Below are 15,705 nucleotides of genomic sequence, written 5' to 3' on the forward strand. Positions count from 1 at the left end.
CTTTTTGTGTAGCGAAACATTTTTTCTCTCTTTGTGCACTATAAGTATATGTGACAAAAAATATTTTGGCTTTGAAAGTTTTATTTATCTTTATTATATTGCTTTTTTACCTGTGCTTAATAAATAAATAGGTAAATAGAAAAATACTTATACAACAGAACCAAAAGACCGGAACGTTTCTGAGCTAAATGGCAGTCTTCCTTCTCATTATAATATAAAAAATCATTAACGTCATCGATCAAATTGCATATATATTTCATATTTGCTATGTACCTTTACTTGCTGTAATTTGTAAAACATTGTGTTAAGACTGAAAGTTACTAAAATTATATATATTTAATAAAAGGCAGATATTCTTACAATTCAACCGCCATGAATATGTTCAAGTTTATGTTTACTTTTTGTCTGTTATTCCCTCAATATGTGACTCCTGATGATAAAAATGTATTTGAATACGATCCAGATGAATTTTATAAACAAATCGTAAACAAGGATGGAAATTTTATAATGTTCTATACGCCATGGTTTGCACATCCCTTTTGAACATTATTAATTGTAACTATTAAAAAAATCTTCTAAATGAGAATATTTCTTTATAGGTGTCGGCATTGCAAAGAATTTCATCCAATTTGGTCAGAATTAGGGAATCTTATAAATTCCAGAAAGTATGACATAGCAATTGCTCAAGTAGATTGCATGAAACATTCAAAACTATGCAAGGAAAATGATATTACAGGTATTATTTATGAAATAGGTCCAATGCAGACTGTACATCTGATCCTTCCTTTTGTTAACATTATTGCCTATTTTTCCAGGATATCCTACATTATTGTATTACCACAAGAATTCATTTACACCCGTAGAATACAAAAGCACAAGAGACCTACCTTCTCTCACTCTTTTCGTAAGTGCAGTGTACACTAAAAATAAAAAACCAAAGGTAAGATAATAGGTGAACAAATATGTGACCATTTTAATTAAAATATATTGTATACTAATTCTGTAATACTTTTCCATAAGCCAAAAGAGAGGCCATTGCCTAATGTGGAGATATATAGCGGTATGGCTTCTTTGGATGATTACAATATAGAGAAATTTGTGTCAAAGGGGCAGCATTTTGTATTGTTCTATGTTCCGTGGTGTACAGCATCCCAGGTAACTCCATTATATTTCTGTACAGAAAAACGGACGATCAAATACAATTGTAAGCTTTGCATTTATAATTTAAGAAATTGGCAATCGTCTGGGCAGAGATGGCGAAGATATATGAAAATAATGAATACCTACAGATTGGAAGGATTAATTGTTACCACAATGAAATAACCTGTCAGAACTTTGACATAAAACAGTATCCGCTTCTACTGTGGATTGTTAACGGAAGGATTGTATGTAAAGGTTATGTTGGTCTCGTATTAAGAATATACAATAATATACATTGATGTTTAATAATGGTTCCAGATGGGACAAACCGATATGAAAACATTACCTCAACTCCAAGAGTATGTAAAAAAGATGTTGCTGACCGAAAATCATGATCCAGAGAAATTTGTCAAGAAAAAGAAAGCTTTACCAGTGGCCAGGATATCGGAGGAAACATTTGAAACCTTTTTGGAAAACGAATTGGTTTATGTTAACTATTTTGCTCCATGGTATTATATTGTGTTACATTATGGCAATACTTTTTTTTAATATGATGATTGAATTAAGATTTTTGTAGGTGTGCCCATTGCATGCAATTAAGCCCCCTGTGGCTGAAGCTGGGTGAACGGTTTCAAAATGAAAGCAGAGTTATCATAGCTGATATAGACTGTGCTCAGTCCAAAACAATCTGTGAAGTTGAAAAGGTGATTATTAAATAATATTATTATTGTTTGTGTCATATATAATAAAACATGTCATATATTTTATTGAAACCTCTATTTACAAAAAATATAGTCAAATAAATGATACACCCGCATATATATATATATTTTTTAAATTAACTAACTTTTCGTCTTTTTTTAGATAAATGGCTTGCCAACACTGATTCTATACAAGAACAAAAACATAGTAAATGTAGAACATGGCAGCAAACCTCTGGAAAGTCTGATAACTCTGGTCAATGAACACCTGCATGATAACAAAACGTTAGAGGAAAATGAAAATAAGGAAAATGAAAATAAGGGAGATGAAAATAAGGGAAATGAAAATAAGGGAAATGAAAATAAGGGAGATGAAAATAAAGGAAATGAAAATAAGGGAATTGAAAATAAGGGAAATGAAAATAAGGGAAATGAAAATAAGGAAAATGAAAATAAGGGAGATGAAAATAAGGGAAATGAAAGTAAGGGAAATGAAAATAAGGGAGATGATAATAAGGAAAATGAAAATAAGGGAGATGAAAATAAAGGAAATGAAAATAAGGGAAATGAAAATAAGGAAACTGAAAATAAGGGAAATGAAAATAAGGAAACTGAAAATAAGGGAAATGAAAATAAGGAAACTGAAAATAAGGAAAATGAAAATTTGGACAATGAAAATAATGAGTCAACCGAAAAACCTTTGCCAAATAAAGATGAGCTATAAGTCACAAATCATTTAAACCTTCCATTTATATGTATGTAAATAGTAATGTCTTATCTTGTCAATGTTAAATACATTTACAAAAACCTTAAGATAGAATTCATTTGTATATCGTTTAGACGTTATAAAATTAATATATCCCTTGCTACAGTTGCATCTCCGGCAGGCAGAATTAGGTTGAATAAAAATAACTAAGGTCGAAAAATTTTAATAGATGGTGAAAATTGCATGTATGAATTAATTTTGAGAAAGATTTGTGAATGTAATAGGACATATAAGTTAATGGACATGTCTTTCATGAATACATATGTATGTTATTTATATTATGTGTTAAGCCGAAGCTTCTCGGAGGTTTGAACGAAAAGATATATAAATTCCAAGGTTCACATGAGTGAAATGTGAACATTGTCCTAAATAAGAAAGTATATTAGGTTGTAACGAACTAGTCACACGGTATTCCAGACAAAAATAGACTGCAGTAGTCAAACTGATGAGCCAAAGGAAAATATTGAAGGAGAAAAGATAAAGATAAAAAGAAAGGAAGCATTCCACATGCTGTACTTATCAAAATATTTGGAAGACAATCTATTTTACGTAGAATTACTGCGGCGACTATTTCAAAACATTGTTGACACAGATGAATATGTCTGTTTTAATCTTACTTCTATTTATTGAATAAATTAATAATTTTATCAATAATGTAGTATTACTATAATAATATATTTAAAATTCAAAAGGTCTATATGACAATAAAAAAAATTTGTGGAATTTAGTATAGAAAACGGTTATCCAAATAAAATAAACCCAAATTTTCTTATGTTTTTATTGTATGAACAGCTCCTACGAACTGATTGACAATAGGTTGTATGGGGTTAGTCACATTTACGACAATATTTCGCACAATAATTCCTAATTAAAGTGCTGCTAGACAACTAATCTATTCGATCATGACTCACCTGTTCAAATCAAAATATATTTACAAAAAATAAATAACAGTCATAAAATTAGACAGAATTCTACTTTATATCTCTCTTTTGACCAGTTTGTAACTGAAAGAAATTGCCATCGGCCATTGTAGCTTGACGATTAATCTCTTTGTGTCGGTCTCTTGAAACTATCTCTTCTATCACCTCGCCATCACCTTTTATTAACCTGAAAACAATATCCCACTGAGGCACAGTAATCGGATCTAAAAGTATATTTTAAGCTGTGACTTTAAAGTGAATAAAAAGTGACTTTTTAAAAATTAACGATTATATTTACAATAGAAACAGAAAAGCTGTATTATGTTATATCAGTACTGGACCATTAACTCATGAGATAAAAAATATATCATAAGTCTGTATATATTTAAAAGCCTTTTGAGTAAAACCTTTGTGTCGCAGAATACCTAATAGCATTTTGACCTTCCTTAAAACATTAGTTTTTATATCAGAATGATAGGATAACCTGTATCTTCCAGTCTCCTCATCTTGTACCCTTCGAATGACACTCTGTCGTTTCTCCCACTCTTCCTTAGTCATTGGTGCCATTGCTTTGGACTTCTCCATTAGCTCTGACATAGAATATGTAATCAGTAACTCATAAATATTAAGGGAATATATGCATTATTATATACGACTGTTGGTACATAAAATTAAATATATAAAACTACCTAGGGGGATGTCTGATGACGCTTCATCTTTCGTTTTCTCCTGATTTTGGCTTCTTTCTTCAGACTGCTTGCGCTTCAGTTTCTTTTTTTCCTCTTTGAGCTTTTTCTTTAACAATTTCTCCGTTTTTTTCTGTTCCTTTTTCAATTTCTTTTTTAATTTCCGTAATTTTTTCTTTTCCCGGCTGGAATCTGAGGAACTACTTGAGCTAGAGCTTTCGGATGTGGAGTGTCGACGTTTTTTAGCTTTTTCTTTACCCATTATTTAAAATCACTTTTAAGCTATTTTGAAATTAAGACCCATAATCTTTGACCTCTTTAATTTATTTTAAAAAGACGACAAAAATATAATCAATGGTGTCAAAACAATACTTCACATGTCATAAATTGGTTGTGAAACGAGAAAAGGAAATAAAGTCTACGCTCATATTATTAAAATGTTAATTTAAAAAAATACTCCCTACTAATTATTATATTTAGATTTTTTTCATACCAAAATATATATATATTTTTTTATATATATAAAATATTTTTTTATGTTTCATAACTATAATAGAAGAACGATAAAGAAAATTTATATTTATTCCTCTCTTTGTAAATATAATTATATTATTTTTTATGTATTTATACAGTAATAGAAATGGTTTATAGGTTTTTTTCATCTTAATCATAGAATATTGAATTATTTTGTTAATATTATTTTTCTTATCTTAACCGATATCCAAAAACATGTAATAAATTCCATTAAAAGTAGCAACTCGGTTAAAAAAAAAACGGATCGAACATCTCGAATTAGACGAATTGTTATAATATAATTTTAAATTCGGTTGATAACGTTTGATAATGATAACTTGATAACGTTTTTACTGAAAGTTATAAAAGAATTTTTGAAAAAATTTCCAAACTTACTTTATCTTTACAATTTATACAGCGAAGTTAGTAAATTTAAATTTACGAACCTATAATATGTCAAATCTTAATAAAAAACTACTTTGATAATGATAAAGAAAACTTAATTTCGTACTTAACAATATCATAGAAAAATTAAATGCTGTTTGCTTTTATATACTTAGAATGACAGTAATACTTTAATACAAAAAAACGATATAAAATTGTTAAATATATATTTTTATCGTACTTATACTTCTAAGGTATAAGCGAAATATTATTTTTACGTTTGGTTAATCGAAACCTATAAGATACGACGCATACACTAGACTATGTCAACTGAATAGACAACATGTAAAATCGAAAGCGATAAATGAATAGGTCGAGGTATAGGTGGATAGCATATATATATATCAATGTAAAGTGTTCCCAATTTCGCTTTTGAGAGGGCTGCGCCGAATGACAAGGCAGTAGCACGGGACTCCCGATGAATAATTGACGGGGACAAGGCGCATGCGCAAAATACAGTCCCACATATTACATTTCCACCCAACCTTACACCATATATCAGTGATAGAAAACTTCGCGCTAATAAAATATATTTCCGACAATCTGTTAACGACTTAATATGCACGTGTTATAAATATTAAAGACGGGAGTGTGTGTTTTATATAAAATGCAAGCGGGGGGGCCGGATAGCACTGCGGTCTCTGAGGCCCCCAGCAGTGGCAGCGAAGATTCGGACTGCGACCAGGTTCCCGAGGGTGATCCCGACGCAGCCCTAACCGAGGAATGGGCGAGAGAGTTGCTTCTAGCATCGGGCGTGGCCAACCCTCACGAGGTGAATTCTAAATAAAAAATACACAAAATAATGGGTAACTTTGAAATTACCCATTTTTTTTTTAAGATTTCCAAATTTTATCAAAAGTTATTTATTATACACAGTTAATTATAATAGCTCGTAGCTACATTGAAATATTTACTTTGTTTACTCTCTTCTAAGGGTATAATTGGATAGATATATATTCTTCAGAAAAATTTAATTGTAAACAAGATGAAAGTATTATGATGACGATTAATGTTAGAAACTGCATATTTTATAGATCCGTGTTGAGTCTCAGGCTGGAGTCGCCGGAGCTCTGAGCCGGGTACTAGCTGTTACTGTTCGATACGACAGCGACGGTGAAAGTCAGTGTTTACCGCTAGTAGTGAAGCTGCCACCAAGAGACCCATTCGGCAGGCTTTTTGTTGCAGAAGCTCAGTTCGACACAAGAGAGATTCTATTTTATACTGAACTGGCACCAGCACTTAATAAATTGGCAGAAGATGCCCTAGGGCCAGGACAAGGCCTGCCTGTACCCAAATGTATCAAAGCTCGATTGCCAGGTATAAAGATTTTTATATTGGTAATTATTATATATAGATATATATAAAATGTATTTTCAATATTTCAATCTGAACAACAATTTGGCAAATTTAAACATTAATTTATCCAATTACACCAAATATGGAAATAATATTAACGTTAGACGACTTTTATGTTCTTGTCTTTTTTAGTACGTTGCTCCATGAGTCAACACTACGATACTAATAATAGACTAACGAATTATTAAGAATTAAGGTCTCACGTACTCGCTTCTTGGAATAATGACGTACTAAAGCTGTCTACAACGTCATGTTTTTGATAACAAAATAGCATTTTCGAAATATCAAATCGTTGACAAAGTAAACGTTGTTCTAAAATCATTTATTCTATCGTTGTTAATATTTTATAAATTATTATTAATATTAGATGAAATCGGCGGTGACAGCGAACTGGTTTTGGAAGATGTGACAGCTGTTGGCTTCGAATCGGCTGATTTCGCAGAGGGCTTGACGGTGGAACGCGCTCGCTCGGCTCTGAACGCTGCAGCACGACTCCACGCACTATCACTGGCGCTACGAGAGAGGGAAGGCCCACTGGATCAAAGATTCGACTTTCTCTTCCCGTGCGAAAGAGCTGCTGCCGGCTACTTAAGACTAGTGAGACGGGGCTTGCCCCAACTTGAAGCGTTCCTAAGAGGACGGACGGATTGTATCGAAGAAGCAGCAGCGGTATCAGCTTTAAGTGCGCGAGCACCCTCTCTATTGGAAACATTACTACGACCAGCTGAACCGGCACCATTAGCCCACGCCGATTTTTGGAGTGGCAACCTGTTGTTTAGGGAGATTAATGGTGAAAGTGAATGTATTGCTCTGGACTGGCAAATGGTATCTCTCGGGAGGCCCATGGATGATGTCGCACTCCTGCTGCTATCGTCTCTCACTCCAGAAATGAGGAGAGCCTATGGAGATACTTTGATAGAGGATTATGGCAACAAATTAGAAGCGGAGTGTGCTAGATTGGGAGTCACTTCAGCTGGTGCTGTGGTAAGAAAAGGATTAAAACCCGACTGGCCCAGGGCGGCATTGCGTGCTTTACTGTTATGCGCTGGGAGCGTTGATGTAGCTTTGGGGGAACCTCGAGCTGAAAGACGGTTACTCGAAGCTGTTCGCGATCTACACGCACAGGGAATCCTTGCACTCAAAGCTGACACAGACGCGTGAGAATGATAATAAGTGCCAACCATAATGATCTTAATAATTATTTCAAATTAATCGTTTATTAAGTCCAAAACAGAAGCGTAGTTAATCATTTTAATTGAAGCACAAATAACGTCGATGTATTCGAGATTGCCAATTATTTGTATAAGTTATTTTGTGACATCAGTGATTTCGCATGATATGCTCGCGACCACATCAAGATATGGAGCGATGCTTAATCAAAGACTGAATTTACTTAATTAAATCATGTCTAAGATCTACGACAGAGTGGTAAATATTATTGTAAGTATACTTTTGCTCATTGTATTAATCGAATACGACATTCATTTCGGTCTATTGACTATTATTTGATCAAAATAAATTGAATTATTATTGGTATCAACATGCTGTTTTATTATAACAAAATATATCCCAAATAGACTTTATCTTTTATTATTTATTATAAAGAAAATTATGTTACTATGTGACATTGAAAGTATTTCGATAGAAGATATTGACCACCAGACAGCTGAATTGATAAAAAATTATTGTGACTTAATTTATTTTTCAAATAATAAAGAGATACACTTTAACTATTTTATATACATATATATATAATCGGTGGAATTTACAATTCCTAAAACATGGAATACTACAAATGAAAGATACATTTCACTAACAAGTATAAAATATATTAAATATATAAAACAACCGTATAAGTATCCATATAAAATATACTATACTGTGTTTTGTACAAATTTAAATGATATTAGGGTTGCAAATCTAAAAACACTGTAATCAGTCGTTTAAATGTCAAAATCTGTCACACAGATGTTAATGTCAAATTTCATAATTGAGTATTGACCTTCGATATATTTCTTTTATTTATACTGAAATGGGAGTAATACTATTATAAGTAATACGAGTTTTGGTGGTACAATGGCTCAGCCGAGTCAAGTAACTCTTAATATAGAGGATGAGAACCCTGATTCAGTGGAAAATAGTAATCTTAATAATGCACTCCATAGAACGGACCCTCCATCCAGACCAATGGTCGCAAATAGAAGTAATTTAGGCCTCGGAGACAGACTTAATAGTGTTTTCAGGGAAATAAGACCGTTAGTAGAACATGCAAGAATGGTAAGTTTGTTTTTGTGGTGTGACGCAACAAAGAATTTAAGCAATAATGATGAAATTAAATTGTTTTTATTTTAATTATATATGTAAAAGAAATATAATATGTAATTTGTATCAGTTGACGTTTATAATATATCTTCAATGTGTTTTTAGAATATTTGTTTAATAGAAGCTATGGAATCATAATTTGATAAACCTTAAGTGGATATGGTAGAAAGACCTTGAGAGGGGCATAGTCAAATATCAACCATCAGTCTGATTTATCATTAATATATTTGCTGAATTATTATTTTTTTACAAATTTTAATGGTCCTATATTTAAAACTTTTAATTTTAATTCTAACTTCAATGAGATATTATATTATAAACATAACACATATTCTTTAGGGCAACAATTCAAGACTTTCTCTACCAACGTGGTTACCGAGGAATTCACTGGGCATCCACCAATCCGGGGAGGTGACGCAAAGACCACAGAGTTCTATAGCCCATGTAAATCTTGGCTCTACGGCTCAAACATACATTGTAACAGATAGAGGACTTCCCATGTCACCGAGACATCAGAATCACGGGATGAGCAATAGTGCTTCAAATGATTCAAATGTATCAGAAAGAGCACAGGATCAGGTAGACATAAATGTATCGGTGAATCCCTCAAACAATAATAATATTAATGACAATGCAGATAACGATAGTCAGAGTGAAGACGGAACCCAGCAGGTCGGAACTATTTACACTTCTACTATGCATTACTTACAATTAAGTTATTTTATTTTAGCTATCACAGATATATGTTTTATTCTCTTATATACAGCAATGTATGTTTTATTCTGTTATGTGTTAAGATAAATTTTCACTCAACTGATATTTACAATATATATCTAATAAATGGTCAAAATGTTATAAAATGCTATACATATATATTTTCGTACCACATATCTGTGAACTTTGCACCTTATACTGATAATATTTTGTATAAAAAATCATGTCTAATAGAATATATACATTATTATTTCCAGGTAGTTGATGTTAGAGCCACTTTGAACCTGTTGTTGCGTTATGCTCCGTTCTATATAATTCTATACATTAAATACATGTACGACAGTCGTGAGGGTATATTCACATTTGTGGTATTATTATGCACATTCTCACACGGAAATGGCTTGGTTAAGAGGTGGGTTTACATACTATAGACAAAATTAAGGCAAGAAAGATCACATAAATGCCTTTTCTTAATCATAGTTAAACACAGAACATAGACTATTGTTATATGTAGAGGAACTTTGCCGGATTTGAATTATTGTTAGTATGTGATATAACACTATAAGTTAAATAATCCTTAAAATAAATTGTTTCAGAGAAAATGGGAAGCAGATGAATAGGAGCTTACTAGCATTATTTAGTGAATTTGTATTTGCTACGAGTTCTATACTAATCGTCCACTTCCTGTGCGGTCATGGGAAGCTATTGGAAAATGTGGTGATGTTTCCTGTTTATACGGAGCCGATCACAGTTTGGGAACTGCTATGGCTTGTCATATTAACGGATCTCATTGTTAAGATTATAACGGTCAACATAAAGATCCTGATCACAATGTTGCCAGCTTTCATATTACCGTTCCAGAAGAGGGTAAGTTTACTGGTATTTTTTTTAATTTAGTGATTTAATTGATGTCACAGATAAGAAAAAATTTTCGACCCGATTGAGATAGTTTGTATACTTCGTATATTTCAAGATTTTTCAATCCCCTTCGGCTTGGTGTCACGTAATACATTTTTCAATTCTATGTAAGCGCTTGCAATGCTTGCTTCTATGTAAACTTCGATGTCGTTTTAAAAGTCACATGTTGCGTGAGAGAAAATCAAGTAACGAAAGTGTTAATATTTTCCCGTATTTTAAATTTTGAAAATATTTTTATTTTTACACAATTTGCTTCACATTACCGTTTCTTGAAGTAAAGAAATTGGAAAGTTAGTTAAAGAATAAAATTTGCAATAACGAAACAAGGATGAAAAATGTGTGTCGCTAGAAAATAAGCAAATAGACATACACGGACGGGTTGTGTCTTGAAACAAAGGTGAAGAGAGTAGTTTGGTGTTTGTTTTAAATAGTGATGTACCTGGTCAGTGGTCGCTTAAAATACCGGGATACTGGTACGTCGATAGTTTGTGTCAAGAAGTGGAACTATATTAATTTTCTATGAGAACTATATACTATATAGGAGTAACTCATCGAGCTATGAACCTGGTACAGAATTGTTACTATACACTGCATATACTGTGGATTTTCTTGTAGTGCTGGTCTTGGAGTGAGGTGAACATTTGGTAAATTATTTCTTCTCGAAAGATAGTTGCTGAGAACTACCAAAGAGTTATCTAGAATTGACAACCGAAGCTATCGAAACTATTTTACATGCAGGAATAAATAACATACACGTTCATGAAAGCACTGCATCAGCACAAACAAGATTAATTACTGCCCCCTCTCCCCCACCCCCCAAGACGACAGACATACATACAAAAAAAAAGTTAAAATGCGAAATGTAATGCAATTCCTTACAAAAAAAAACTCTACCCGCGTTTTAAACAGATAATAGTTAAAACTGAACTAGTTATCACATCATACATAATAATTTAAAATTTTCATAAAGAACCTTTATTGCAGGGTAAAGTGTATTTGTTCACGGAGGTGGTGTCTCAACTGTACCGCTCCATAATAACCATCCAGCCGTGGATCTTCTACCTGATGCAGTCCTACGAGGGCTCCGAGCGTATGGTGGGGATGTTCCTCACAGCGCTGTACGTTATCTCCAAGGTTGTGGAGTTACTGCTGAGGCTGAGGCTGGTGAAAAATGCCACTTGGACCTTGCTGCAGAGCGTCGTGAGTTTAGATTCTATTCCATTAATGAAATTGTTAGATTTAACTATCGATTCATATTTTCATTGTCTTAAGGAACGATTACAGGAATTCTTTAGCTGAATATATAAGAAGTGCAACGAAATCGACGTCCTTCGCACCAAGTCTAATAAAGACTAGATATTTTTGTGTTGTTTATATTATATTAGTTTGTTCTTTTCAATGTGTTATTGTTCAGAGTCTGGGCACGAAGCCAACTTGCGAGCAGATGGTTGCCGCTGGTGATTCCTGTCCAATCTGCCACGACGACTACACCACACCAGTCAGGTTGACCTGCAGCCATATCTTCTGCGAGCTTTGCATCTCCGCGTGGTTGGATCGCGAGCACACTTGCCCGTTGTGCCGTGCCAAGGTCGCCGACGAACCGACTTGGAGAGACGGTTCAACCACATACGATTTCCAGCTCTGTTAATACGTTATTTAAGGTATATAATAGCATCTGCCAAAAACTGGAATAACATTCGGTTTTCAAAGTAGTGAGAAATAACCTGGCAACCATGAAGCTGAGGTTAATCTGTTTAGTTTTGCCGACGGCAACTTTATAGCGAATTCAATACAGCCTATTAAGATATAAATCACATATAATGTCTCATACAAATACATAAAATTGAAAATGAAATGTTATGTACAAGTTTTGTCTGGATTTTCATATAATTATCTTGCTGTAATTTTGGCTTGGCAGAATTAAATTGTAAATTTTTAATAATAATTCGGTAAAAAGCAGAGAAATATTTTTTTAAATGGTAATTATATAATTTGACACATATGCATTTGACATATGTCATCGTCGGAGACGGAGTCATAGTTTAATGTTGTGTTAACCGATTGCGCAATACTAACTAATAGCAATTTAATCTTTATTAAAATAAAATTAAAATATAGCGTATTAAACACTTACAGTTACTTAAAAAATATATTTTTTTGGTTTTGATCGTCTTGATCGACTTCTATTTCATATCATCTCGCCAAAAGACATGCCTCATTCCAGCCTTTCGACTTATTCCTTAGCTCCATAACAAATGGTATGCGCATTTAATGTATAATGAGATATGTATATTGTATAGTATTTTTTTAAATTTTGGTTAAGAATTAATTTACGATTGTAAATAATATTGCAATTCCCATGCATAAAAAAATTATTTTAATAAAATGCTGTCACGTTTATTTTTTATGTGTTTGATATTGTGTTTTATAAAACAGTTATATTAAATGTTTTGTAGGTATAAATATAGAATATTAAATCCCATCATGTGTTATATATATGTATATATCAGTTCACATTAACAAATGTCAGTTAAATTTTGATTAAAAAATAAATTACGTTCCTTGTAATTTTTTTTTCTGTAACTCTATCGGTTTCGTAACTTATCAATGATCATTTTTAAATCACACATTAAAATTTAATAATATAAAGACTATTTTTTTTTCATTTATTTTTATGGACATCGTATTTTATTCGTAAAAAAATGTTATTGTTAATAAACAATAAAGAGGATAATTGTTATTTAGGAAATTATATTTTATGTTAAAATGTAAATAATGTTTTTGAAATTGTTATTAACTGGTCTTGATGTTGCTTAATGTAATATAAATAACCGAGAGTTGCCAGTGCGAGTTAACTTTAACTTGAGACCGATAGTTTCAATATTAATTAAGTTATTTTTTTTAAATATCAGTACGTAGATATTGTAAGGACAATCTAGTGTAGAGAATTATTCTAATCTATTGTACATTTAAGACTTAAAGTATTGCCAAACAGATATCCATTGAATCTATATACTTATCTCCATAGCTTGCTGTGCTCACTAGTTTTTATTAATTCAGAATAAATGTGTTAAGAAGTCATAATGACAGAAATGTTCTCTAAATACAAATCGATTGATGCTGTTCATTTGTATAGAATTATTTTTATCGTTACATTTATTTTTAAATGAATATGATTCCGTTTATCTTTTACATTCAAACATTGAATAGATTCTAGATTGCATTTATATATTGATTCCCAAATAACTGTATTTGTATAATGTTAAAAAGAATGTAAATTATATATTATATGTTGAATGAATTAAAGTGATAATAAATTTTGGTTATTTTTATTTGGATTGAATTTGAATATTTGTTCAATTGAAGGGTGTAGTAGAATGGAATTTTGGACATATTCTCAAAAAAATTTAATCGTTGGAGTCTTATAGTTTCTGAACATCCTTAGGAATTTAGCTGTTTGGAATAAATGTGCCAAGCTTCTTGTATTAAATAGAAATTTAAAAATTTTGTTGTCCGCCGAGGCTTGTCGTATCGAAAATATTCCTTTTCGTGTATTCGTTCATTATAATTGTTTTCCAATTACCCACTTCACCGATGTTAATAATTTTAGTAATATTTCAGGTGATATGCTTGTTCAAGTACCCACATCTGTAATACAGAATTTACTATATAAAAGTCCAAGAATAATCGTACTGCATTCTTTCTATATTGGTCGCTCTTAGGAGCCGCAGTGGTAGAATCTCTTCTATGCAATTCTTGACATTCACGGTAAGAATTTGTTAGCAATAAATAAGTATAATTTTGAGTAAAGATTATCTTTGCTTCAAATCGGAAACACGTCCATCGTCATCGGTACTGAACGCCCAGACTCGAAAGCTTTTTAAAGGACTAGGGTCTTGGCCTCCGTTCCACAAGAATCCCCTCGCTCGTAAAATTTTTAATTTATACTTCTTTATTACAAATACTTTTTATTAAATGGGACGGTTTTGGCTGCTGCGTACCAAGGAATACACGATGCTTGGACGATCAGGAATCGAAAACTAAGTTAATTGGATTTTCGATTTCAATCGGCGGTCTGTAAGCACGAGGTCTCGGTATTTTGACATGTTATCTTATTCGGTGGCTGTTTTTGGGCCGATTCTTCGTGGCTCCTCGGAAACCGTGTGGGTACTCGTTAAACAAATTTTTTACGATCGCCATTGAAGAGCAATCATCGCATATAGCATTCCAACGCTTTTGGATTTAAAAAAAGAATTCTAGAACTGACCGTAATTGCAATTTTATTAAAAAGGTTCCCAATTTCACCATGGAATGTAAAAGCAAGAAAATATAACTATTTGCAAAAATCTCATGTATTTTTATTAGTAGCGGCTAAGGAAGATGTCCTGCAGGCTAGTTAATTACTCCTCCGATGGTGTCGCCATCAGGCGGTAAGGTCGAGAACTCGTCGGACGGCCGCCGTATTTTTAATCGTACTAATTACGAAAGTGAAGAATTTTCTGTTAAACCTGTTCCAGCGGCCGTGTCAGGCCCGATCTCATTATCGCATCACAACGTGTCGGAAAAATAAAACAACTATAATGCTTAAACACATTTTAATAATAGTTTACGATTTATAATTCACATAACATATCATCGCTTACAATTAACTTTCGCCTACAAACGTGAAAAAATTAAATAATTTAGATCATTACAAGTATCCATTAATCGAAGTATCACAAATATCTGATAGAGTAACGCTGCATATGAGACGCGAAGCATCTATCGAGGGGCGGCCGGGCCCGGGGCGGGGGCTTACAACTAGTTAAGTCGTCGGCGGCGTGACGTCACAAGCTTCACCGGAACCGATCAGGGAGCAAAGGAGGCGTTCCTCTCGGGGAGGTTCCGTGTTAGGATGTCGGTGGAGTGTCCGGGCGCGGCTCGACCCCGCCCGCCTCGGGGTCCGGAGGGGGCTGGGGCGCTCCGTACAGGAACAGGTTGCGGAGCCGCGCCGCCGAGCTGATGGAGGTCGAGGGCAGGTCGTCCGGCCAGCTGGCGGCGCTCGCGGTGTCCGAGGCGAAGGCTCTGAACACGTCCACGGTGACCTCGAGGCGGTGCGCGGCGGGCGAGGCGGCGTCCTGACCCCCCAGCGACCCCGCCAGCCCCGCCAGAGACGCCGCCCGAGCCTCGGCCTGTGCCGAGCCCGCTGACAGAGACGCGTCACCTGCAACGACACACGATACGCC

At 33.7% G+C, this 15,705-nt stretch overlaps 5 protein-coding genes across 7 annotated transcripts in view; 3 read left to right on the forward strand and 2 right to left on the reverse strand.

The window, feature by feature from the left end:
• The first annotated feature begins 237 nt into the window (after positions 1–237).
• LOC116769234 (thioredoxin domain-containing protein 5 homolog) lies at positions 238–3,375 on the forward strand. Its single transcript, XM_032660275.2, has 8 exons — positions 238–524; positions 600–736; positions 816–940; positions 1,021–1,155; positions 1,230–1,385; positions 1,459–1,649; positions 1,718–1,844; positions 2,005–3,375. The coding sequence occupies exons 1-8, from the start codon at positions 373–375 to the stop codon at positions 2,563–2,565; spliced, it is 1,584 nt and encodes a 527-aa protein (XP_032516166.2). The 5' UTR covers positions 238–372; the 3' UTR covers positions 2,566–3,375.
• LOC116769232 (ADP-ribosylation factor-like protein 6-interacting protein 4) lies at positions 3,372–4,601 on the reverse strand. Its single transcript, XM_032660273.2, has 3 exons — positions 4,217–4,601; positions 4,012–4,117; positions 3,372–3,714 (listed from the first exon to the last, which is right to left on the reverse strand). The coding sequence occupies exons 1-3, from the start codon at positions 4,473–4,475 to the stop codon at positions 3,579–3,581; spliced, it is 501 nt and encodes a 166-aa protein (XP_032516164.1). The 5' UTR covers positions 4,476–4,601; the 3' UTR covers positions 3,372–3,578.
• An 834-nt stretch (positions 4,602–5,435) lies between these two features.
• LOC116769073 (uncharacterized) lies at positions 5,436–8,066 on the forward strand. The gene is made up of 3 exons (XM_032660052.2): positions 5,436–5,942; positions 6,205–6,487; positions 6,894–8,066. The coding sequence occupies exons 1-3, from the start codon at positions 5,778–5,780 to the stop codon at positions 7,685–7,687; spliced, it is 1,242 nt and encodes a 413-aa protein (XP_032515943.1). The 5' UTR covers positions 5,436–5,777; the 3' UTR covers positions 7,688–8,066.
• A 423-nt stretch (positions 8,067–8,489) lies between these two features.
• LOC116769080 (E3 ubiquitin-protein ligase RNFT2) lies at positions 8,490–13,799 on the forward strand. 2 transcript variants are annotated; one of them, XM_061528929.1, is made up of 6 exons: positions 8,490–8,803; positions 9,188–9,427; positions 9,820–9,974; positions 10,159–10,429; positions 11,465–11,680; positions 11,895–13,799. In XM_061528929.1, the coding sequence occupies exons 1-6, from the start codon at positions 8,603–8,605 to the stop codon at positions 12,126–12,128; spliced, it is 1,317 nt and encodes a 438-aa protein (XP_061384913.1). In that variant the 5' UTR covers positions 8,490–8,602; the 3' UTR covers positions 12,129–13,799. The 2 variants fall into 2 exon arrangements, with proteins under 2 accessions (XP_061384913.1, XP_032515952.2); XM_032660061.2 differs by having other exon boundaries at positions 8,491–8,803; positions 9,188–9,520.
• A 1,261-nt stretch (positions 13,800–15,060) lies between these two features.
• LOC116768942 (E3 ubiquitin-protein ligase RNF19B-like) overlaps positions 15,061–15,705 on the reverse strand; it is a 31,118-nt gene continuing 30,473 nt past the window's right edge. For both annotated transcript variants that reach the window (XM_032659870.2, XM_061528759.1), the window contains exon 8: positions 15,061–15,683. In XM_032659870.2, the coding sequence (XP_032515761.1) occupies positions 15,370–15,683 (314 nt within the window). In that variant the 3' untranslated portion in view covers positions 15,061–15,369. The remainder of the gene's footprint in view (positions 15,684–15,705) is intronic.

Source organism: Danaus plexippus, chromosome 5 (genome assembly GCF_018135715.1).
Source record: "Danaus plexippus chromosome 5, MEX_DaPlex, whole genome shotgun sequence".
Lineage (NCBI taxonomy): Eukaryota > Metazoa > Arthropoda > Insecta > Lepidoptera > Nymphalidae > Danaus > Danaus plexippus.

What these genes read in the sequence shown, in the direction of transcription:
- LOC116769234 (XM_032660275.2), top strand. Translation starts at nt 373, where the DNA reads ATGAATATGTTCAAGTTTATGTTTACTTTTTGTCTGTTATTCCCTCAA. An exon ending in GTTAACTATTTTGCTCCATG is followed by an intron (nt 1,650 to 1,717) that starts GTATTATATTGT and finishes AGATTTTTGTAG; the next exon opens with GTGTGCCCATTGCATGCAAT. An exon ending in CAATCTGTGAAGTTGAAAAG is followed by an intron (nt 1,845 to 2,004) that starts GTGATTATTAAA and finishes GTCTTTTTTTAG; the next exon opens with ATAAATGGCTTGCCAACACT.
- LOC116769232 (XM_032660273.2), bottom strand. Translation starts at nt 4,475, where the DNA reads ATGGGTAAAGAAAAAGCTAAAAAACGTCGACACTCCACATCCGAAAGC. An exon ending in GTCATCAGACATCCCCCTAG is followed by an intron (nt 4,118 to 4,216) that starts GTAGTTTTATAT and finishes ATTCTATGTCAG; the next exon opens with AGCTAATGGAGAAGTCCAAA. An exon ending in GAGGAGACTGGAAGATACAG is followed by an intron (nt 3,715 to 4,011) that starts GTTATCCTATCA and finishes TATTGTTTTCAG; the next exon opens with GTTAATAAAAGGTGATGGCG.
- LOC116769073 (XM_032660052.2), top strand. Translation starts at nt 5,778, where the DNA reads ATGCAAGCGGGGGGGCCGGATAGCACTGCGGTCTCTGAGGCCCCCAGC. An exon ending in GCGTGGCCAACCCTCACGAG is followed by an intron (nt 5,943 to 6,204) that starts GTGAATTCTAAA and finishes CATATTTTATAG; the next exon opens with ATCCGTGTTGAGTCTCAGGC. An exon ending in TATCAAAGCTCGATTGCCAG is followed by an intron (nt 6,488 to 6,893) that starts GTATAAAGATTT and finishes TATTAATATTAG; the next exon opens with ATGAAATCGGCGGTGACAGC.
- LOC116769080 (XM_032660061.2), top strand. Translation starts at nt 8,603, where the DNA reads ATGGCTCAGCCGAGTCAAGTAACTCTTAATATAGAGGATGAGAACCCT. An exon ending in GTGAAGACGGAACCCAGCAG is followed by an intron (nt 9,521 to 9,819) that starts GTCGGAACTATT and finishes TATTATTTCCAG; the next exon opens with GTAGTTGATGTTAGAGCCAC. An exon ending in GGACCTTGCTGCAGAGCGTC is followed by an intron (nt 11,681 to 11,894) that starts GTGAGTTTAGAT and finishes GTTATTGTTCAG; the next exon opens with AGTCTGGGCACGAAGCCAAC.